Here is a 23374-nt window from a genome sequence, read left to right on the forward strand (position 1 = left end):
GAGCTCAGGCTCTGCGGTTGTGTGGAAAAAGGGAAGTAGTTTTGTCAGTGCTGACACTTTGGAAATGGCTAGAGTTCCATCCTCACCTTGAAGACAGCTCCTAATGAAGCTAATGAGGAGCAGGTAGAAAATGTGCAGAGAAAGGACATTTGCCTGGTGCAGTGTGACAGGGCAATGAGCCCCTGAGACCTGCTGGGTTGTGGCTGTTGAGGCTCCAGAGGAGATACAGGTAGCAGGGTAAAGCCTGGGACCTCAAGAAAAACCTGGAGAAGGGAGACATTATAACAGAGACAGGCCAAGGGGAATGGCTTTAACCTGCCAGAGGGGAGACTGAGCTGAGCTCTTAGGCAGAAGTTCTTCCCTGTGAGGGTGCTGAGGCGCTGGCACAGGGTGCCCAGAGAAGCTGTGGCTGCCCCATCCCTGGCAGTGTTCAAGGCCAGGTTGGACACAGGGGCTTGGAGCAAGCTGCTCTAGTGGAAGGTGTCCCTGCCTGTGGCAGGGGTTGGTGCTGGGTGAGCTTTAAGGTTCCTTCCAACAGAAACCAGGCTGGAATTCTATGATTTGAAAACGGCTGGGAAAGCTGAATCTTAAATAAACTGAGAATGGGATATTGGGAAGGTAGGGTAATGCCTGTCCCTTTCGCCATGATGTGCCAGGGTGGTCGATGTGGGACGTGATAATTGGCAGTGTTCTTTCTCCTCCTGTCTGGTGTTCCTGTATGCTTATCGTGGGTTTTCTTGCTGTGCTCCAAGCCTCTGTCCCATCCCATCCAATCCCACCCAGTCCCATTGCACCCCATCCTGCAGTTTGCTGTCCAGCTGTCTGACACACAGGAGCATCCTAACTGTAGCACCACTACACAGGAGAGGCAACCTGCTGAATTTGGGATTCATTACAATCCCCGGTAAGGCAGGTGCTGAGACGTGTGATTCCCAGCACAGCTACTGACCATGCTTCATCATCCCTCCTAACACTCATGGCCCTTTTCTTACACCTCCTTACGCTGAGGTTGCCTGGGAGACTGAGCCATCACTCCCTGCATTTGCCTTTGGTTCACACAGGGCTGAAGCCATAACCATGATGCTTCCCTGAAACAGAGGGAAAAATGAATTAAAACTATCTTCTTTGGAATTAAATTGAAATTAATTTATAATTAAAACTATATATTCAGGTTGGATATAAGGAAGAAGTTCTTTGCTGTAAGGGTGGCGAGGTGCTGGCACAGGGTGCCCAAAGAAATGGTAAATGCCCCATCCCTGGCAGTGTTCAAGGCCAGGCTGGACAGAGCCTTGGGTGACATGGTTTAGTGTGAAGCATCCCTGCCCACGGCAGGGGGTTGGAACTGGATTATCTTAAGTTCCTTTCCAACCCAAACCATTCTGTGATTCTATGATTCTATCTCATCCATGACATCCTGGTCCTTCACATAACAGATGTGCTACCTCCAAGGGGAATGCAATAGAGTGGAGAGCCCTGGCATCCCCCGGGATGTTCCCCTGCATGCCGTGGGCTTTCCAAGCTCACCTTTATTCTGATGGGTTTGGTTTTGCTTTGGTTTTAATTTCCTTTCTGGTTGCTGAGGTGAGCTTCAGAACACTCTGGTGAAGCGATAGTCATGGGTTTATTGATTCTCCAGCAAATTATTGATGCTTGGTAGGGAATTTTTCACACTTGGAACCACAAGGGTTTTGGGAGAGCATCTTTGCAAGTGTTTATTACAGTATTACCACAAGCAGTGAGATTACCCAGAAAATTCACAGTAAGCAGCTCATCAGCTGTGGTGCATCAGCGTAGCTCCGTTGGAATGCTTTCTCCAATGTCATTCAAGTAAGGATTTCTCCCAGTTTAGGACCCCATGGTGGCTTTTTCTCAAGCCTCCCAGCACTATTAGCGTGGCTGAAAAGAGCCTGTGGCTGTGCTGGGCAGAACTGTGGGTTTCTGCATAGAGTAATAAATCTGGTGCATGCAAACACATCTTCATGCACTGTGCTAAGAAACCTGGTTGAGGATGTGAGCTTAAATGTGCCAGAGTTACAGACTGACTTAGAAGCTGTCACATCCTCATTGGGACGTCCAGTTGTGGGGCTGGAGATGAACTATTGCAGAGCATCCCAGTTTGGTCAATGCACAGATAGACTTGCTCAGGAGATAGCTCATGGTTTGGCACTCTAGGCGATGGTTGCTGCATCTACTTACAGGCATGGTAAAAGGTGTAGTGGGTGCAGGAGAGAGCTATAAAGAGAATGGTCTCTTGCTGCAGGCAGAATGAAAAAAGAAAGGGCTGAAATCCTGGAAAAAAAAAACATAATCTGTTGCTTTTAAGTTGGAGACCACTTTTCTCAGGTGACGTTTTATTGCACATTCATCGTAATTGGGGTGTTTTACTTCATGGTGCTCCATACAGAGCAGCTGAGCCTGTGGTGCAGTTAGACCCGGTTGGATTTGTATTGTGAGCGTGGGAAGGGCTGAAAGTCCTATAAATAACTTTGAAAGCGTCTCCAGTTGGGCGTTCAACAGTGCTGAGCACTTTTAACCCTCATCTCCTGTTGCCTTGGCTCCCCATCTTTAGCGTGAAGAAAATACTACCCAGTGTACAGCCACTGTGAGTCTAAAGTAACGTTTGTGAGACACTGGGGGTCCTGCATGGTGGGTCCTGGGTCAAATCCCACCATTTCAGTCCTGAGTGCTGAGCTTCACAGATGCTATTTGGGGTTTTTTAGCAGTTCTATGTAATGTTCTTCTACAAAATGTGGTGATGAATCTTGCAGTGCACCCCTGGCTGGGGTACCTGTGTCAGATCCTTTGTGCCCATTGCTGTGATGAATTTTGCTAGGCATTGTTTGAACACACGGAGCTCTTCCCAGCCTTAAGAAGCCACGTGCTGCAGGGCACAAAGCCCAGGACAAAGGGCTTGGGTTAACTTTGCTTCTGCTCTGATCTGCAATATCCCCTCCAATCTGCTATTTCAAGCTTGCAGCTGAGAGCACCTTCCCTCCCCAGCTCGCTGGTTTCCACCCAGTATTTGCAATTCGTGGCTGGGAAAGAAGTTCCCAACCGACAGAGGCAGAACCATTTGCACAGCAAAAAAGGCTCGGCCAGGTCCCACTTCCACTGATGGCATCAATATCTTTGAGCAGTTTACTCTGAAACTCGAGGAAGAGTTTGGCAGCCTCACTAATGATTGCAGTGCTGGCTGGAGTAGCAGAGGAAGGTGGGGGTTTAGTGGAGGAAAAGAGATGTGAGGGAGAAGAGAAAAGGAGCAGAGAGAAGACAGGAGAGGAATAAATAGGTGAGAGTACAGGTGATGCTCAGAGAGAGGGTTTGTTAGGGAGGAAATAACCTACCTGCCACATGGACATGGATTTGAGCTGTTGCAGCTCTAGGGCTGTGTTTGCCTTGGAGGCATTTTTCCCTAAGGAAAAATACAGCTTTCCCTGGAAGCTGTCCCAGAGGGATGGGTGCTAAACTTCAGCTTTCAGGGCTGGATGGGCCATAATGGGGACGAGAAGGGGAAAGCAGCCACTGCTTCCATGTGAGCATCCACAGGGCAAAGTAGAGGGTCCCTATGGGTAAAGCCAGATCAGAGATGATCTGATAGGGCAGGGAAGAAGGGTGAAGGCAGAGGACATCCAGGTTTAACCCCTAGCTGGACATAACAGGGTCCTTGCACAGGGAGACACCTGTCTGGTGGGCTCTCTGCAGTGAACAGACCATCTCTTTCTCAAGCCTCGCAGCACAGCAGTTGTTTTGTGGCCAAAACTGATCAAAATTGTTCAGTCAAGCTGCAAAATGCAGAATCTGGGCGTAAATTGCTCTGTCCTGGTTTACAAGCTCTGAAGTTGCTGATGAGAGGGGTCTTGCTAATGGAAGCAGGAAGCAGCACAAGGTGCTCGGACATGAGGTGCCTGGGCTATGCTGGGTGGGCTTGGGTCCCTGTTCTGCACTGGTCCCTCCTTTGGGGTGAAGCAGGTGGCACAGCATCATGCCTTTTGCTGCTATTGAGCCCCATCTCTAGAAACTTAGGAGCCCCAGATCTCCTCTTGATCCCTCTCCAAACACAGCTCAGGGGAGCAGATGGTTGGAGCAGCACTGGCTTAGTCCCCAGCTCACATCTGATTCTTTGTTTTTCTCAGTGCTGGGTAACTTTGTAAGACACCGAAGTCTTTAACCATTAGCAGGCAATAAAAAGGGGCAGCTGAACGGATAACACCCACTAATCCCCTTCCAGGATGAACCGGAGCGAACAGGCACAGCGATGCGCTGAGCTTATTGAGATGAGTCCTTTGGAGGCTTTGAGAATTGCACGGCGTTGGTATTTCATGAATAAATAACCCCCAGTAATATCTGTCACTGAATCTGCTTCATTAATGAGGGCCTGCAACAAGGGGAGAGGGTGGAGAAAAGGATTTTTCAAGGGAATTGAGATGAGGTTTGTGATGGGAGGTGGCACGGGGCTGGGTGAGGATGGGTGCTGTGGTCTGCGCCGTGGGAGCTGTGCGAGGTCAGGCAGAGCCCTGCTGTTGTGCACCACGCTGACCGTTGGTGGCAATAGAGGTTGTTAGAAAAGATGGGTTTACTGCTGGTGGGGATGCAATCAGTGGGTGCTGGTAGGGAGGGGAGTGAATCTCATTTACAAGTGTGTCATTTGGGTGTCAGCGTGTGTCTTTGAGAGGGCTGGAGAGTTAAATAGCGTGTGCATGTGCTTGCATGTTAGTTCTCTATTTCTGGAGAGAATCTGGCACCAGAAATTCTGTTGCTCGCTCCAAAATGCCCTTTTTGATAGGACCTGGCATCTGCTTCAGGGTGGTGGGGAATTGCCCCATCACACCAGTGCTGAGCCCTGCCTGGTCCCTGTGGTTTCAGTGCCTGTGTCCACGCAGGGACACCAGCAGCTTCCCCTGGCTATCCAGTGTGCTCCAAGCGTGGCGCGACCTGCGGAGCCTGACTTCTCCATCCTGTCTTGTCAGATGGGATCCGGGGGTTACTCAGTGAAATTCAATACGGATAGATGGAGAACAAGAGAAAAGAGCTGTTCTCTTGCAGCCAGCTTGTTACTGCAGGGAGAGTGATTCATCCATCAGTGCTGGCCTAACGTGGCGTGGCCGGGTGGTGGTGGTCGGATGCTGCTGTTGCTCCTGCCTTGTCGGCACTGCCTTCTCTCCAGCTCTGAGATATGGGGATGAGGGCTGTGGTCCTGTACAGAAGCAGGGAGGGGTGGGCAGGGGTAGGAAGTGGGAGTCATCATAGGAAGTGGATAGTTACTTATTGCTCTTCATCCCCCCTAATTAAAAGGAGCCTCTGAGGCTGGCAGTGCCAGAGGCTTGGCAGTGCCTCCATCTAAGACCCTCTGGGTTAGGCAGGTTAGACATAAGGAAGATGTTCTTCCCTGTGAGGGTGCTGAGGTGCTGTCACAGGGTGCCCAGAGAAGTGGTAAATGCCCCATCCCTGGCAGTGTTCAAGGTCAGTTTAGACAGAGCCTTGGATGCCATGGTCTAGCGTGAGGCATCCCTGCCCATTGCAGGGGGTTTGGAGCTGGATGATCTTAAGGTCCTTTCCAACCCAAACCATTCTAGGATTCTGTGAAAGCAAAGCTTCCTCCCAGCTCGCTCCAAGCATCGCAGCAGCCCTCTCATCTGCTGCCATCCCCCTTGTCAGCGCGCCGTGTCAAAGTGATGCTCCTCTGATCTAACAGCAGATGACACCGAAGTGATCCGGCCAAGCAGCCTCTCTCCATCCGCAGGCAGCAGCATCACCCCTCTCCTCTCGCAGGTGACACTTGAACGCTTCCCTCTGGCTTCACTGACCCACCTTCCAGGGAGGTTAATACTTTAATACGCTTAATGGCTCGTCCCAGCTCGGCAGCCCATGCCCTGTGCTTTGTCAGGGGTCACCATTATGCCAGGCGTGATTTTGAAGAGCAAGATTTCTCTTCCCATCCTCTGCCCCCCCCAAGCCGCCCTTATCCAGCCCCAGAGTCTCCTTTCCACCACGTAAGGCAGCTGTAGCTTCTCATCTTCTTTCAGGGATGCGGGAGCTGCAGGAGGGTCTGATTGTTTGGTACCCAAATGGAAAAGCCAGGATGGAGGATGGGGGCACAGTTCTCCTTTCAGTCCACCTACGATGAGCAACCCCTTGAGAGGACCAGATGGGGCTGAGCTTTCTGGGTGGGCGGTGGAGGAGTTGTCATGTGTTTTAAATAATTCTCCCTACATTAATAAACAGTGTTTTTTGGTTAGTAAATACTCTGGGTAGTAACTAATATGCCCTTTCTCTCCCCATCTTCTCTCCAGCAGAAATACGTGCCCTGATCTAATGTATTCTCGCTATTCTCACTCCCTCACGTCAGAGGAGCTGCAGATTCTGGTGGGAACAGAGTGCTAATAGAAAAGGGCCTCTAAAGATATTTGAAACATCACCAAGAAAGGACAAGAGGGAGATTGAGTTCCAAATATGCTGGAAAATCTAGGAGCTGGGCCAAGAAAAGGGGGAATATCGGAAGCTTGATCACTAAGAGGGAAATTGGGAAGCATTAACTGGGGTGGAAGCAGACAGTGCAGACATTAATTTGCTATGTGGGGTAATGATGCAGCCAGAGGCATCACGGAGGGCATGGAGCTACCGCTGTGCTGGGGCACCTCATCCACCTTGATCCATGGTAGCAGAGAAACTGCCCTCCATCCACCTCCCTAGAGCAGGGATGTGCCAATTCTCCTTGGGTTTATGGTGTTTTCCTTGTTGAAAGTCCCAGCTTCTGGAATGCTGTGATTGCCTGGAAATCTGGAAGCTGCCAAGTCGTGACTTCCATACTGCACAGGGGTTTACATCTTTGGGTTTGGTGGTGCCTGGGTTTGCAGGGAAAAACTTGATTATACCCTATAGGCTCAGAAAGCAGAAGGCAAATGTAGGGAAGGAAAAAACCCAACCCACCCAGTGCTTGATTTATTTTAAAATCTCACCATTTTTATGCCACTCTCATTGTATATATAATTTTTAATGCCTGACTCATGATTCTTTAGGAGCATTTGGTGTTGGCAAGGCAGTGTGCATGAGTGTGACTCTGAGTGTGCGTGCAGGGTCCCTCTGCTGATGGAGAATGCAGTGCTAGTACCCCACAGCAGTGCTGTGGTCCTCAGGGACTGCTGAATATTCCTCCACCACTGTTTCGTTGCCAAGCATGGGGTTATCAAATGAAAACCACCCCGAAACAGGGAGACCAGAACTGGGCATTGAGTCACTGTGTGGCTGCTTGGGTGCTGATGGGAGAGCAGGGAGGCCCTGTGACTCCTGGCATTGCTTCAGGGCTTATTTTAAGGTCAGAAGGGTCAGTGTTTATCTGCAGTCCTGCGTGTATGAGGATCTAATAAGTAGCTTGTGGAGGTCAAGTCCTTTGCCATCAGTGACTTGTGCTTTAACCTTGGCTTAATCTCTTTGTCCTGTTGGTGAGAGGATGATGGGATCTATTGGCCAAGATGGATTGCAAGTAGAGGTTAATATATAAAACGTGCTTTGAAGATGACAAATACCTTGGAGATGCTTAAAGCTCTTGACAAGCATCTGTGTTCCCTTTGCAGGAGCCCAGCAGAAAGCAAAGTGCCTGGATGCTTCGTCACAGACAGAATCTGCTGTGCACAGGGCTCTCATGCTTCTTATGCTTCTCTCTTGCTTAAGAGGGCTCTCACAGCGTGGCCACGGCAGGGGCTCTGCAGAGCCATCAAGGGCTTGAGCAGAGCTGCAGAGAGCTGTCCCTATCCCTGCATCCCCTGCTCCAGGTCACCCAGAGCCAAGCACGTGAATGAGCCCCCACATCCACATCTTGGTGCAAAGCCAGGTTTCATGTGGAATTCCAGCTCTGAGAGTGTCCCCAGGTGATGGATGAGGAGCGGGTGCTCAGGGAGGCTTGTCCCAGCTGTGAAATGTCCAGGAGGAGTTTCACTATTGTGGATTAGCTGCTGTCTATATGGGGTTGGAACCACACACACAAGTCCAGGCTGTGAATAAAGTACCTCTTCATTGCTAGCTTGCATGGAAATGGTAGATAGTATCTTTGAAACCCCATAACTGGTTGATTTTTATCAAGAATGTCACTTATGCAGCAAACTTCTTCCATACAGTATAATCACAAAGCCTTAATCCTCTTGGGAAGCTTCCTTTGACTCGGTTTTGCTAATTGGAATACCAGAGCAGCTCTCTTTATGGCTTCTCCTACCAATGCCATGTGTTCCCAGCTCCCTGCCAGCCCTAACGGTGCCTTTTCTCTCCAAGGGAAGAAGCGATGCTGTCCACTTACTTTGAAACCATCAATGACTTGCTCTCCTCCTTCGGGCCGGTCCGGGACTGCTCCCGCAACAACGGTGGCTGCACCCGCAACTTCAAGTGCGTTTCAGATCGCAAGGTGGACTCCACGGGCTGTGTGGTAGGTACATGGGTGCTCATCCCAATTCTGGAGTCTGTTTGGGGGGGGGGGCAAAGAAGAGGGGGACATTGCCTGTCCCTCCCCAGGGATGCTGCCAAGGGGATGTGTGTGTTGGCGGTGGGCTCTCCCCCTCTTCTGGGGCCTTCATAGCAGATCACATATGTCTGAAGGACCTTGGAGAAGCAGCCCAGGGGCTCAGATGAGCAAAAGAGGAAGGCTTGAGGCTGATGGTTGTTTTCCTGCTTGTCAAGAGAGCACAGACCAGAAGCAGCCTTGCTTTTAATCCTGCCGTGTGCTTCCCAGTGTTGGAGGAAGATGAAGCATCTCCCCATCCTCTCCTGCTCTGGGCCCCTCTGACACCCTCACAGCTTTGATTTGTTTCTGAACATGCTTGTGTCTTGCCAGACAATCTCCTGAGGCCCTTCCAAAAGACCTATTAGACCCTAGGCCATTAGTTTTGGGCAGAGGCTCTGAAATGCTCCAAGCTATTGAGGTACGGAGGGGTTTCACTGTGCTTCCAGGTGGGAGCAGCAGAGCTCAGCACCTCTCCCTGCTCTACCCCATCTCACCTTGACAGCAAAATCACCACTTCCTGGGGTAAAGTTTGGACTTGATCTTAAAGGTCTTTTCCAACCTCGTTGATTCTATGATTCCCTGTGTGTGGAGGTGGTGGGGGTCTGCTATGACACTGACGCTCGGGGGCCGAGCCTTGAGAAGCAGTGGGAAACCCGGAGCATCCCTTGTTGTCTGCCTATTGTAGGAGCTCCTGCCTGCCCAGCAGCGGGTGGTGACCCCAGCGAGGGATCCAGAGCTTGCTCCTCACTCCACTGCCCTCCAAAAACCCATCCCTGCTGCTCCGAAGCCTCCCAGACCTCTGCCCCTTGCCTTCTCCGTGCGGGCTGAGGCCCCGCTGCCCCATCCCTCCCACGTGGGCAGAGGCAGGAGTTAAGTGCCTCTTTATTTATTGAAGATGTTTACATGCAGCACAGGGAAAGGTCAGGCTGAAGCGGTGCTGTCCCGGGGGTGGCGTTTTCATTATCCCCTTCTCTGGTTGCTTGTTAAGGCCATTTAGCGCGACAGCCTCATGTGTCACCAGCAGCGCCTGGTGCCATCTTCCCCTTGTGCTCCTCTCCTTTTCCCGTTGCCTTTTATTCCCTTTTCCAACCACCTTTTTACTCTATTGGGGGGGGTGTCCCCCTATTTTTGGGTGTTATTTTGCTCTCGACGCCAACAGGCCTCCTAGACACTGTCAGAAGCAATCGGGACTCAACCTCCCTGTGCCACTGGGGGAAGAGATGCCTCTTTTTAGAAGTCAGGATATATTAAGATTGAAATTGTCAATACATTACAGGCCCAGGGCTCCACGTGGTGCATGGAGAGGTGGAAATTGACAACTGTGTCGCTCAGAGAGAATAACCCCTGTTCTGTAATGCCTGACAGAGGCTTTACGCAGAGGATAAACTGTACAGAGCGGGCAGCAGGGGAGGATGGAGATGCAGCAGGAGCCATTCTCCTGAGCACATCACCTCCCCCAGAAGCTATGAGTAAGAGGGGACACATGGGGACCAGGGCATCCCCTGTCCTCCTGCTCCCACGGCTATGCATCCAATAGGAACAGGAGATAACTGCAGTGATGCTCATCCTTCCCTCCTCTGCTTTTCACCCCCTTTTCTGCCACTGCAGGAGCATGAGGCTGCTCTGCCCCTCTCCACAACCCTTCAGTCATGGGGTGAAGCCCCCCCAGCTCCTCAGTCTCAGCTGCAGGCTGAGGACAACAGAGCTGAGCTCCCTGGGGAGAGTTTGGAGATGCTGCTGCACCCCACCACTGATCCACATCTCTCCCTGCTTCCCATGGCGCTGACACCAGAGGCACAGTGCTCCATCCCTCCCAGCATTCCCAACCCTGTTTTACACTCAGCCTGCTTGTAGGTCCCAAGAAACAGAGGTCTAAAGGACACTGTCCCATGTTTCTGACCATGGTCTATGGCTATTGTCTGGGGAAAAGCCTAATTGGTGGCCAGACAGTGCTGCCCCAGCCCTGTGTCATGCTCATGGTGTTAAGTCATAGGTGATGGGAGCTGAGTTTTGGAGCTTGCTGCATCCCCAGTGTGTGACCTTTTGGTACCTTCTGCACTGTGTAACGCATCCCTTCCTCATCCCAACCCTGCTTCTGGAGCCTGCTGGGTGCGAGCAGCGCTTCCAATGCGAGCAGGGCTGGGGTCATTGTGGGGTTGTCAGTTAGTTTGAGAGCTGAACTGCTGCGAACTCCCTTTGCCAATTTGGTAAGTGCTGTGGGCAATATCGGGATGTAATTTAATTAAGCTCTCCCCTTTTTATGGAGTTCAGGGAGCATTTGCCTACTAATTTTAGCACTAGGCTTGCTCCAGCTTTACTCTGGGCACTGTTTTGCAAATCAGGACGTGTTGTTAATCTTTAGCAGTCAACAGTGTATTAATTTGCTGAGGACCACAGAAGTACATAATCAGTGGTTCATCAATCAAGGCTAAATCCAACAAATGTTCCAGACAGGTACTGAGCATAAAATACAGAGGCAGCCTTGTAAGCAATTAATACACAGCAGAGCTGGAGCCCAGCAGCTCAACCAGGGAGCAGCACAAATCTCAAGGATTTCTTATTCCTTTTATATATAATCATCATCTGTTACCAGCTTCGCCGGGCCTTTAATACGGCTTCCAGTAATTCTGCGAGGACTCGGGGATGCATTTATCTCTGGGCTCTTTAGCAGCGTGGGCTCTGCCATTACCTGATTGTTTGGCTTTAAAAAGGCTCGGTTAAAAGGCGGAGGGTGGTTTGATGCAGCTCGCGGTGGAGCATCTCTGAGGACGCTCTCATTGGGCTTAGGAAGGAGGAAAGAGGATGTTGCTTTGCATAGTTACATGAGAGGGATCACCTACAAGACCCCAAAGGCTCTGCAGTGCGGTCCCCAACTTCCAGCCCATACTTCCCATGGGGATGGGCCCTTTCCCCTCCCTTAATCTCGTGGCTTTTGTGTTGTTTTGACGTGTACCCAGTAGATGGCATTAGTGCCTAAAGGCTTTCTGCAGTTCTTTTCTTATCGGAGGCCTTTTTCATTTGGGTAACTAAGGATGAGCTGCAACCTTGCAAAGACCTTGGCATTGCTAACTGGAGCCTTGTCTTTAAGCCCCACCTGAAACATAGCAACGCAATCCCCAAGCTCTAGAAAAGCTGATTCTGTGCTGCTTTTCCTAGAATTCCTGTTGGGTTTGTGGAATATCCCAAGAAAACAAAATCCCAATGAGCTTCTCTAAACCTCTCTGCACATTGAGTGCAATGTGTTTCATACTACCTTGCAGGGATCACAGTAAACCAGGATTAAGTGTGCTGAAGGAATAAGTCTGATTATTGCTAGTAAAGGAGAATATATATTGAGACATATCTGTATTGCTGCTCCCTTCTACTGGCACAGTAGTAGCTGCTCAGCTCGGAGGGAGGATGCTGAAGGAAGAACAGTGCTTAACCCTCATGTGTTGGTGGTTTATAATTCGAGATGAAAACCTGTGAATTGGCCCTGAGGGACTGAAGGGAACACCTGTAAAATGGCTTTAATTCAGGTTTCCCCACCTGTCTCTCAGCATGGTTTCACTCACTGATGCCAATCCTCTCATCCACCTGGGGAGAAGAAGGTTACTTGCATCTGCCACCCCATGGCCCTGCCTGTTTGAGAGCCCCAGCACGGCAGGATTGCAGCCTCAAGGGAGTAAGAGGGGTGATGCCTGCAGATGTTGGTGACTTAATCTTTTAGGTTGGAAGAGAATGATGTGTGCCATAGAAGCCCAAAGATGTTGGCTCCATCCCACCTTGGGAGAGGTGTCAGGAAGGGGTAGGAGAGCCCACCAAGCTGGGTGCTGCTGCTCCGCACAGACATGAAATCCTGCTGCTGATCATCCTGCTCTCAGGCTGGGGCTCCTCTAGCGCAGATTTGTTTCTAAGCTGAATGAGAAAAAAATATGTTTTGCCTACAAGGACCGTGTGAGCTGTTCTTTTCCATGGTCGCAGGCTCAGCCCATTAGGCAGGAGGGTTTCTTGGGCTCAGCAGCGGGCAGAAGGGAGAGCATCTACTACCAGTGTCTCTTAATGAAGTTGTGGCCCACGGCGACACCGATGTGGAGCTGATCCCAGCCTTTATAGATACAGAAGGAGAAACTTGGCATGGTCCACACAGGCACCTAACCTTAACACAGCCTGGCTGGAGCTAATCCTTTTCTTTAGCTCTTTTCCACATCAAAATGATGGGCTTTTCCTTGGCTGCTGCTGAGTCGGGCAGGGAAATGGCTTCATTTAAGAGAATAACTGTTCAGGGAGAAATGGGATTAGAAGTGAAGGAGGAGGACAGTTGCTCCCATCTCCTCCTTCCAGCACAAGTCACCCAGAGGTGGCTCAGGGACCATGAGGGGTGGATTGTACCTCAACATGGAGTGGATGGTGCTGAGAACTGATATTCCTGGAGGGAAACTGGGTGAAATGTCCAAAATCTTTTGGTTCAAAGCATCTCTTCTCTTAAGGAGGGAGAAATGTTCAATTCCAGCGTTATCATGGGACTTCACGTCACATGTTGCATTATCCCAGTGTGGAGCCTGAAATGAAAACCAAATCAGGCGGTGGAAAGCAAACCATTTCAACCTTGTCAAAATGCAACCCTCTCCTAATTTCCCAATGAATTTTGAGCTGTAATTGATGGCCTCCCACAAAACACTGAAGCTTCATCAAATCTGCATTTTTTCTGACAGACAATTGTTCATTGAAGAATAAAAACTCATCCTTAAGAGGCACCCAACTCATTAAGTTAGAGATGCTCAAGGGAGGGAGATGGGAACAGGTCCCCTCTAATCCCATTAAAGTTTAGCTGGCTCCCTGAAGCAGGCTCCCTGTTCATGTTATGGTTGGAAGCAGCAAGTCCCCTCCTCAGGAGCCTGTGGGTTTGGGTTGATCTCATTTATGTGAGATAAAAATGGGATTTGAGGATGACAGAGAAGTAAAAGCTGCTGTGGTTGATGCCGGCCATGGCAGGGAGCCCACCACCCACCTGCCTTTGCTCGCAGTGCTGCAGAAGGGGTTTGCATCATGTCAGAAGGTGATGGCTAGGTTTAAAAGCAAGTGGAATAGCTCAGGAAGCACTGAGGTGAGCTGGAAGTATCCATTTGTGCCTGGGAGGAAGTAGCTTGGGTTATAAAAGCCCTATTTGCTCCAGTGTTGGCTTTTCTAGCAGTGTTCCTCAAAGGGCTTAGCTGGCTCAAGCCTTTTTCCCCTCTGATCCCCACCAGACTGGGATGCTTCGCGTGTTGTGATTGCAGCTAGGTTGGGGCTTTGGGTTTGGGTTGGGTTGTAGGATTTGGTGTGCTGTGGCTGGGCTGTACCCTGCATGTCAGGTGGAGCAGGAGTTGAGTTTCTGGTCTCCCACAGGTTGTGGGAGGTGCCAGCCTCTGCTGTGCCTGGGAAAGGAGATGCCCTGATGGGCAGGAGATGCTGGAACACCTCCAAATGTGTTGTTGGTGTCTTCAGGAAGGGGAGCAGCTGTGGGGTATCCACTAGGTTGATTTCCTTGCTCCAGGAGCTCTGAGCACTTCTATCTGTGTACATGTATCTGTTCAAGCATCCCATCAACTGCTGAAACAAGTCCATCCCACTTTGAATTGAGATGCTGACATACACATGGCAGCTTGTGCAGGAAGGTCCATGTGAGAGCTGCGTAGTGGCCAGAGGTGAGGAGATGATGCCTCATTGCCCAAGCTTTGGTCTCCTCCATGGAGCCCCAGCCCATGTCATGGGGAGGGACACCAAGCTGAGGAGGGTGAGCTATCACAGTGTGTGCTCGGGAGCCTGGGAAACAGATGGATTTGATTTTTCTGAGGCTAAAATAATGATTGATGGTCTTGAAAGGGAAAAGGAAGCAGGGGGGAGGGAGGAAGAGTGGGCAGATAATGACTTATTTCTGAAAGCAGTTGTAATGTTTTCCTCTGGGAAGGATGCTCCCCACAGTGAGGTGTTGGGGAGGGTGGTGGTGAGGACATCACTGCCCTCAGTCAGGGGTGGTCCTGGAGAGAGATGGCCTGGAGGTGATGGTCACTTTAGTGACCTAATGCTAAGTCACTAACATCAGCTTTAATATTAGGCAAGGAGGGATAAATCCCCCCCATAGAGACCAGGCTGTGTGCAGGCAGACTCTGGTCCTGCTGCTGCTGAAGAGCATTGATCACTGGAACCTCCTAAGACAGGAAAGCAAAGGCTGAAGTTGTCTGAATATATATATATATATATATGTAAGTGTGTGTGTGTATATATATGTGGACATAGAAGAGTTTACTGCATTTGTATCAGTTCTGAACTCCAACAAGCAAATAAATACATGCCAGTGCATAGTCTGGAGCTCAAACTGCTGGCACTTGCTTGTACCTCAGCAGTGCTTCAGATTCATGTTCTTGTCTTATGCTGAAGAGGTTCCTGGGTGAGGAGTGGTGATGCCTCTAGATAAAATGGGTTCATTAGGACCTTTGGACATTGCACTCTGCAGCACTGAGTCCTGGGTCTCACCTCTGGATGCACCCAGACATTGGTGTGTGGTACCCAGAGTACAGTAGGAGCGGGCTCGCCTGAGCATCACCTCTGATACCCCAGTCCAGAAGTTCCTGACAAAAAGGCAGCCAATGTTGAGAAGACAGAGCAGAATAATGACAAGGGCAGTTTAGTCTCTATAGAAACAGTTTATTAGATAGGCTTGATTTTAAACTTAACAGAAGAGAGGAGCTGAGGTGGGAAACCCTGGCAGGCAGCTCAGATAAAGAGCTGGTGTGCTCTCATCTGGGGGATCTGTGGCAGTAATGACACTTTATTTTCAGTATCCCCTCACCCATCTCACTGCTAATGAGCTCTCTAAATGAGAAAGTGAGCAAATGCCCTTTCCTTTCCTAACACAAGCAGGGACTCGTTCAGATACTGCTTCAGATACTGCTGTTCAGATACTTATTTTCCTCAGACACAATCTGGTACAGGTTTCAGTGGATTCTTCTTTTCTTTCCCCTTGAGCACCTTACTATAGTGGAAGGAGTCCCTGCCCATGGCAGGGGTTGGAGCTGGATGAGCTTTAAAATCCCTTCCAACACAAAGCAGGCTGGGGTTCAATGATTCTTCTCCCGTTGTGTTTGCTCTGATCGTGCTGAGGATGGTGGTGGTGGGCAGAGGAGCTGTACTGTGTCCCGGTGGCAGGAGGCCACATGCTGACACGGTGCCATGCACTGTGCTGGGGTGGCAGCACCGGACACAGACATCCCATTTGGTTCCAAACCATGGTGCTGTTCATCAGTGGTGCAGGCTCTGGTGGCATCCCAAGGATGCAGCCTGTCCTGCCTGCTCTGCCGCTCCGTGTCACCTTGGAGATGTCATTTAAAGGGTGAAAAAAGCCCATTTCTCCAAAACCCAGCTAGAAACAGCACTTTGTGATTCAGCACATCCATTCCCCGTGCATACCTGCAGTCCGTTTGCTGACTGCCATCACAAACAGATGGGTGGTGTGGTGGGGTGAGGACCATTCTATCAGCCAACCCCCACCCAGCTGCCCGCGGTTCCTCCTTCAGCAGCAGCAGGGTTTGGTTCTTGTGGCTGTGGCTCACATTGAGCCTGCAGGATCTCTATTATCGGTGCTAATGCAGAAGAAGAGAAGAAACTGAGTTTTCTTGTCCAGTCCCAAGAGCAATTTTCAGGGCTGGACGTTGTCAAAGAGAAACCAATTCACTCCTGTGTAGACGGAGCGGATCTGCAAGGTTGTGGCATTACATTTGTGTGCTAACCAGCTTCTCCCTGGCTTTGCAGAGCAGAGCATGAGCTGGAGTCTCCCCTTACCTCTCTCTTCCTCTCTAACACGGATTAATACCAGACTCTCTTCCCAAGCTCCGAGGTAGTTTTGCTTGTCAGATCCACGGATGAAGGATGCCCTGGGAGTTTGAAGCCAGTTCCCAAGCAGTGCAGGTCTAACATGAGAAACCACAAACAGCTTTTTCTTTTGACTTGCTGTCTAATGGCTCGTAGGATCCTCTTGCCTCCCTGGATAAATGGATTCATCCTGTATCCGGATGAGGGAAAGGCAGAGGTTTTGGGTACCACATCTCACCAGCTTTCCACCCGTCAGGGAGGGATGTGTCACCCATGATCGCCCAGATGGAGTTATTGATTGAGTTGCTTATTGATTTCCTAATCATTTTCCCTACACAGCCCCCCATCCTGTGTCACTGCCAAGGCAGATCACAAATGGAACTGCAGCTGAATTGATGGGGGATTGATTAAAGCTCACTGTAATTATTGGTTCTCTGCTGTCTGAGCCAGACAAATCAATGTCAGCAATAACAGATCTGGTCCTTTATACAAGCCCAGTGAGCATTGGTTTTGTTAAGCCCACCTGGGAGCTCAGACTGACCCTTCAGCATAGCCCAGGGGGTTGGGATTAGCACAGGCTGCCTTTTTCCTGGCTCATTTCTGACTACTGTGGGCAAGAGCATAGTTGTACCCAAATGGGCTTTAGTTCTCCCCCTGCTGTGTGACATCCTGATTGCAAATCCTCATCTCCAAGGGCAGAGAAGTCTGTGACAGAGTATTCTTGTGCCCAACAGTTGCTCCATCTATATTCATCCCTGAAAACCGCTTCGTGCTGAGGCTGTTGCCTTTCCTGCCATCTGCCTGTTGGTTTTCCTGCCCGGCACTAATCATGGAGCTCACTGGTTCCCTTGCTTTGCCCAGCATCTTTGTCCCATACAGCCCTAGCAAGCAGGGACACCTACTTATGTCCCTGCTTTGTGTTCCCAAAGCTTTCTGTCCCTGGAGAGCTTCTTGCTGCAACGGAGCAGCTGGAGAGCCGGCTCCGTGCCGAGCTGGGGTGGATGTGTCGGGGATGCTTTCTTCTGCAAATGTTGTGCTGAGCTGTTTGCTTGCCATAATTAATGTGCATTAAGATGCATAATTACAAACAGAAAGGAAACACGTTTTATTGATGATTAAAAGCCCAAATGGGAGGAATATCCCAAGGGTGGCCTCGAGCAGAGCGGGGCTAAGGACGGGGAGGGGTGACCTGCTAACCCAGTCCTGGGGAAAAAGCCATCATCTTCCTCTGTGGGGTGGGGAAGATGCTGAGCTCAGCACATGGATCAGTGCCAGGGCAAGAGTTCCAAATGACAGCTCAGAAGAGCAGTGGCTGTTCCTCTGGCTGTGACCCTGCAGCTCCTGCTGACTCGAGGTCCCATCCAGTTGCCTTCAATGCCCTGGAGGGTCCCTCGGGAGCTCCAGAGAGGAACCTGGGCAGAACCCCAGACCTCCCCATCCCCGTGGGCATGGGGGGAGCAGCAGAGAGGCGGATGCGGTGCCGTGGAGCGGAAGATGCTGTTTGCAGTCAGCCCTCCGTGTCCCCCAGGGAGATGTGCTGCTGCCAATTTGCACAGCCCTCATTCTTACAGCAGGGCCAGCAGACGTGGAGGAGACCACAGGGGAGGAGTGTTGGAGCTGTGGATTCACACACACACTTGTGCTGATCCTGTTTCCCAGGCAGCTCGGCGGTGAAAAGCACAGATTGTTCCAAGTGTCCTCTCCTCCTTCGTATTTATTCTGTGCGTGCAGCTCCAAAGCTTCCTGCTCCCATGTCTGCTGCTGCTTCGTGCCTAGGCAGGCTTACTGTTCCCCAAGCTGTCCCTCTGGGGCTCTGCCTGTGCCCTGCCTGCTCTGCAGACACAGGCAGCATCCTGTTCCAAGGCCCTGTGCTGCCAGCATCCTTTGGCTAGAAAAGCCTCATGCCTCTCAGCCTTCCCTTGCCTCTCCCCTTCCCACCTTATCCAGGGAAGGTGCTGAGCTTTGCAAGGTCCACCTGAGCTTCAGAGCAGAGGGCATGAAGCCAGCAAGGTGTCGGAGGAGCACTGGGTATGGAAATGCTTGAGACATCACAGAAGACAGGGCAGAAGCAGCGTTGATGCTGCTGCCACAGGGAAATGGCACCGGGTTTCTAGGAGGTGAAGAGAAACTTCTCAGTGCTTGGCTGAGGTGGGCCAGGGCTCCCTAAAGCATCTTTGCTGTCCCATGGAGGCAGTTTGGTCCTCGAGTAGCTAAGAGTGAGTCCCATCCGGACATTGCTGGTGTTGGAAGCAGGGTCCAGAGCATCCTGAACTTATATATTAATATGTACAGCGTTTTGCTCAGGTGGAAAATTGATTTTCTTTTTTAACCACAAAGTATAGCGGCTTTATAACCTTTCTTCTGCTTGACAAGAGGCCATTTATAACCTGCCTTCATCACTACCTGTACAAGCTCCAGTCTAACCCATCTTCAAGGAATTCCATAATGCATTTTTAATTGCCAGCTGCTCCTGGACAAGATACATGTATTTTTTTCAAGGACTGGCCCTTTTGTTGGTGCTTGTGTGTGTGTGGTTGGTGAAAAGGGATAAATAGCACAGTGCAATAGTGCTCTAATCCGGGTGACAATTTATTGGTGGCATTTGCCGCCTGATGGCTTTTATCTTCTGGGACAAGGAAAACCAGCTGGGAAACAGGAATTAAAACCCAGCAGCAGCTCGCCAGCTTCTGTGAATCAGCATGGTTCCCTTGGCTGTGGAAAACTGATGAGCTGGGCTGTGATCCTGCCTCCACCACCGGCTCCTCCCATGGGAGGCAGCAAGATGCTTGTGGCAAGGGTTGGGACTGGATGATCTTAAGGTCTCATCCAACCCAAACCATTCTATGGTTCTGTGTTAGGGAGGTTGTCACCCTCACCCCACATGGACTTGAGGCTTCCTTGCTGTGTCATTCTGCTGCCTTGAGGACTTGACCCTCCTCCAGAGGAAGGATGGGGAGTGAGGCTTTCACAGCAGACCTCGTCCTTGCCCTGTGGTCCTTGCCTCTGCCCCAAAGGCTGTGCAAGGTGATGCACGGCCCTTGGGGGTGCCCCATTCATCATTCATAGAATCATAGAATGGTTTGGGCTGGAAAAGGACCTTAAGATCATCCAGCTCCAACCCCCCTGCCATGGGCACAGACACCTCACACTAGACCATGGCACCCAAGCCCCATCCAACCTGGCCTTGAACACTGCCAGGGATGGAGCATTTACCATGTCCCTGGGCACCCTGTGCCAGCGCCTCAGCACCCTCACAGGGAAGAACTTCTGTGTTATACCTAACCTGAACTTCCCCTGTTTCAGTTTGAGCCCATCACCCTTTTTCCTATCATTCTTGGGTGAGCTCTGCCCAAGGAGGGCACCCACCAGGCTATGGTTCCAGGCTCTGTGAGGACAATGCATCCCATCTCTCTCTGCAGTGCCCTGAGGACCTCCGACCCATGAAGGATGGCACCGGTTGCTACGACTACTCCAAAGGGATCGACTGCTCGGATGGCTTCAACGGTGGCTGCGAGCAGCTCTGTCTGCAGCAGACCCTCCCTCTGCCCCACGACCCCTCGTCCAGCACTATCTTCATGTTCTGTGGGTGAGTCCCTTCCAGTGCTCCATCTCCCACTTGTACATAGATAACCTGTGCCCATTTCCATCCCTGCCAACCCTCCTGCACCACCATCCCCAAACCAGTGAGCCCAGAGAGGGTTTTCTTGGGTGCCCAAGGTACTTTAGGCTGTTTATGGAGCTGATTTCCAGTAGGGAATAGAAGCACCTGGTTTGCCTGCGGGCAAAAGCATATGGGAGCGCACAGAGCACTGTGAGCAGCTGCACCTTCCTCCTCTCCCCCTCTGTGTGACGGCACAGTTTGATCTGTGACTCACTGTGAAGGGACCCAAAAACTGTACATTGGGTGTTGGAGGGGGAAGGTGGAGGATTTGTTTAAAAAACACTACTTCCCCCCCCCCCCCCCTCCCCTGTGCCTCTCTTAAAATAGAGTTTCATCCCTGATTTTGGCCAAGATCCTATAATCCTACACAATTTAGCATTTTCTCTCAGGAAAATCTCCCTGGCTGCAGTATGTTCTAAAAGGAGCTCAGTGATTATCTGGCTTTATGCTGCACAGCTGCAGCCATCCAGCCAGCCATCCATTGCCCAGCCCTGGAGCTCTGCACATGGCATCCCTTGGCTGGTTCATGCCCTTGGGCACATGCAGGAACCTGCTTCACATCCCGGTGGGAAGGATTAGGGTAAAGAAGGGGAAAAGGAGCCCTTTGGGAAGGAAATACCCACAAGGAAGCAAATTCCTACCATTAACTCCAAGGAGCATCCACTGAAATCCCGATGCTGCAGATTCAGCATCTCCTGCAGCCCTGGCTGCTGCTTGCAGCTGGGGAAGAGCAGCCCATGGAGCTCTGCCCATGTCACTTTCTCTCTTTGTATCCCTTTTTGCTGGTTTCCTCCACACCACCTTCTTTTCTATGCTGGTTTAGCAGCACAGAGCAGTTGAGTCACTGAGAACGAGCACATTGCACCGTGCCTGCCAAAGGGGTTGGAAATCCATATGGGCACCAGAAACCTTTGCGGGGATGGTCTAGAAAATCATGGTCTCCATTCACACCCACACAGGGAATCTGCGTTTCAGTTTTCCATCCCCAAGGGCAGAGAGCTTTTTCCCCTTTGTTTTTCATGATCCCTTTTCCAGGCAGAGCTGCACCTCGGGAACAGGCGGGGAAAGGTGTGACAGGCGGGTGCTTGCAGCACTAAAATGCAGCAGATGAATGGGAGAGGGCAGCAAACCTGGATGGAGATGGGATTGATGTTAGCAGAGTGTTGTGGCTATGGAGAGGAAGGGGCAGGCAGAGAATGGAGGTTTCCTTGTCATCTGGGAGCCAGTGTGAGGAAAAAAGCCAGAGAAAAGAGAGGGAAGGATGAGCAGAAGATGTCCCTGATGTCTGTAGTTAAATCACATCCCTGCTGCCTGCCTCAGTTTCCCTTCCTGTCTGTCAAAGGTGAGAGTGTGCATCTTACCCACAATGTTCTTGGAATTGGGACCGAAGGGCAAAGGTGCTGTTTCCTTGCATGGGGGCACTCCAGGGTGGAAGAAAGCACAGAAGCTTGAATTTGCCTTGGGAATGTTTGGACACAAAACAGCACCTTCCCAGGCAGCTGCTGTAGACGTTGGTGGTGCTCGGCTGGACTCATCAGAGACTTATCCCATGGCAGGGCTTGTGGGGTGGTCTAGTGGAAGGTGTCCCTGCCCATGAGTGGGACTCAATGAGCTTTAAGGTCCTTTCCAGCCCAAACCAGGCTGTGGTTCTAAGTAGCTTGTGGTGCTCCACAGGTGCGTGGAGGAGTACAAACTGGCCCCGGATGGGAAGTCCTGCCTGATGCTGTCTGACATCTGCGAGGGCCCCAAGTGCCTCAAGTCGGATGCCAAGTTCAACGACACTCTCTTTGGGGAGATGCTGCATGGTTATAACAACAGGACCCAGCACGTCAACCAAGGGCAGGTGTTCCAGATGAGTTTCAGGTATGGCCTGGTTCTGCTCCTAGCTTTGGGAACATTGGGATGGTGAGATGGGATGAAGGTCCACTGGTGCAGAGCCAGCATCTCTGATGGGTTCTCTAGGGGAAGAGAGCAAGAGGACAGCAACCATCCATGGTTTTCCTACTTGCTCATCCTTCCTGCAGGCAGCCAGACCCTTCTGGGCCAGTGTGTGTCTTGTAAAGTGTTTAATTGCATTTGGTGGGCTTTTCCAGGCAGTGTTGCCTCATCTCTTTCTGAACACTGATGTCTTTCATCTCCATGATACCCTGTGACAAGGAGTTCTGCTGTTTAATCGCATGTTGTATGAAAGGGTGTTTCCTTGGGCGTGTTTTCAACCTGTGTGAGCTGGTTTTACTCAGAGTCCCCAGTTACAATACTGGGGGGAGCTGTGGATATATATATATACATGCACACACATATATATGAGAAATAACATAAGCTGAAAGTAGATATCCCACTAGAGCTGCAAATAGCAGACAGCAGAGGTGTTTGCAAGCTGCATTCTGGGTATGTCAGGAGTGCTGGGGGTCAGATGTGCATGGCAGGGAGAGCAGGATGTGAGCTGCAGTGCTCACAGAGGGGATCTTGCTGGTAGCTGCTGAATTCAGACTGGAAAATGAGTTATTTATGTATTTTTCTTCACTTCTCCTGAATACAGACACACTTTGGTTGGGTAATAAACCAAGGTGGGCCTATGATCAAAGCAGCAGTGATCACAGTCAGGAGAGGGTCCAGTGCGTATCCCACACAGATGAGATTCTTCCTCGTCCAGCATCTTCCCAGTACACTGGGGGTTTCTCTCCTGTTAAGGCACCCAGACCCCATTGCTACCTCTGGTTTTAGCTGGAGCAGGGAGCTCATCACTGCTGGCCACGGTGTTTCTCTGGGCGCTTTTCCCCCAGCTGAATGCAGAGCCTTCCTAGCAATGCATTCACGCTGAACTCTGGCCTTCTGCTCTCTCCATGGCAGATGAATTACGAGCTCCACCAGCACAGAGGCGCTCAGAAAGGCAGAGCCAGCAGAGTGCTTGGAGCCGCTGGAAGTGAGAATTGACAGCACACAGAGGCAATTTCCCCAGTGGGCTCCTCTTTGCTTTCTCTCCCTCCCACATTACAAGCGTCAGCAGGTCCGTCACAGCTGAGGTTTGCCATGAGCTAGCAGCTCCGGGGGCTTCAGACACTCCCCAAGTGTTCTCCTGGGAATGCCAGACCCAGGCAGGCTCCCTCTGAATGAGGGCCAGCCCCAGCTGGTGCCATCAGTCCTTATGCACCAAACCTCCTTGTGCAGCTCAACCATAGCCTCCTGCAAAGCAGGAGGGTTGAAAGCCATCCTCCTCCTGCCTCAGCCAGGGCTGGGGACCAAGGGCTGCTTTATGGCTACCAGGAAGGAAACACATCTCTGTCCTCAGCGCTAAATTCCAGCTGGGAAGCATGCAGGGTTGTCTGTGGGTCTGGTTTATCCTGGGAGATGGGTCTTCTCCTAGGAGATGTGGTTTCTCCTGGTCGATGCGGTTT

General features: G+C 51.0%; 1 protein-coding gene across 7 annotated transcripts in view; it reads left to right on the forward strand.

Annotated features, from left to right (window-relative positions):
* Positions 1–23374, forward strand: part of ASTN2 (astrotactin 2) — a 344763-nt gene that overhangs the window by 182818 nt on the left and 138571 nt on the right. For all 7 annotated transcript variants that reach the window (XM_062640264.1, XM_062640262.1, XM_062640269.1 and 4 more), the window contains 3 exons: positions 8263–8413; positions 19738–19904; positions 21654–21842. In XM_062640264.1, the coding sequence (XP_062496248.1) occupies positions 8263–8413; positions 19738–19904; positions 21654–21842 (507 nt within the window). The remainder of the gene's footprint in view (positions 1–8262; positions 8414–19737; positions 19905–21653; positions 21843–23374) is intronic.

This window comes from Pezoporus occidentalis, unplaced genomic scaffold (assembly GCF_034315485.1).
Source record: "Pezoporus occidentalis ecotype Australia unplaced genomic scaffold, CSIRO_AGI_Poc_V1 ctg64, whole genome shotgun sequence".
NCBI classification, from domain to species: domain Eukaryota; kingdom Metazoa; phylum Chordata; class Aves; order Psittaciformes; family Psittacidae; genus Pezoporus; species Pezoporus occidentalis.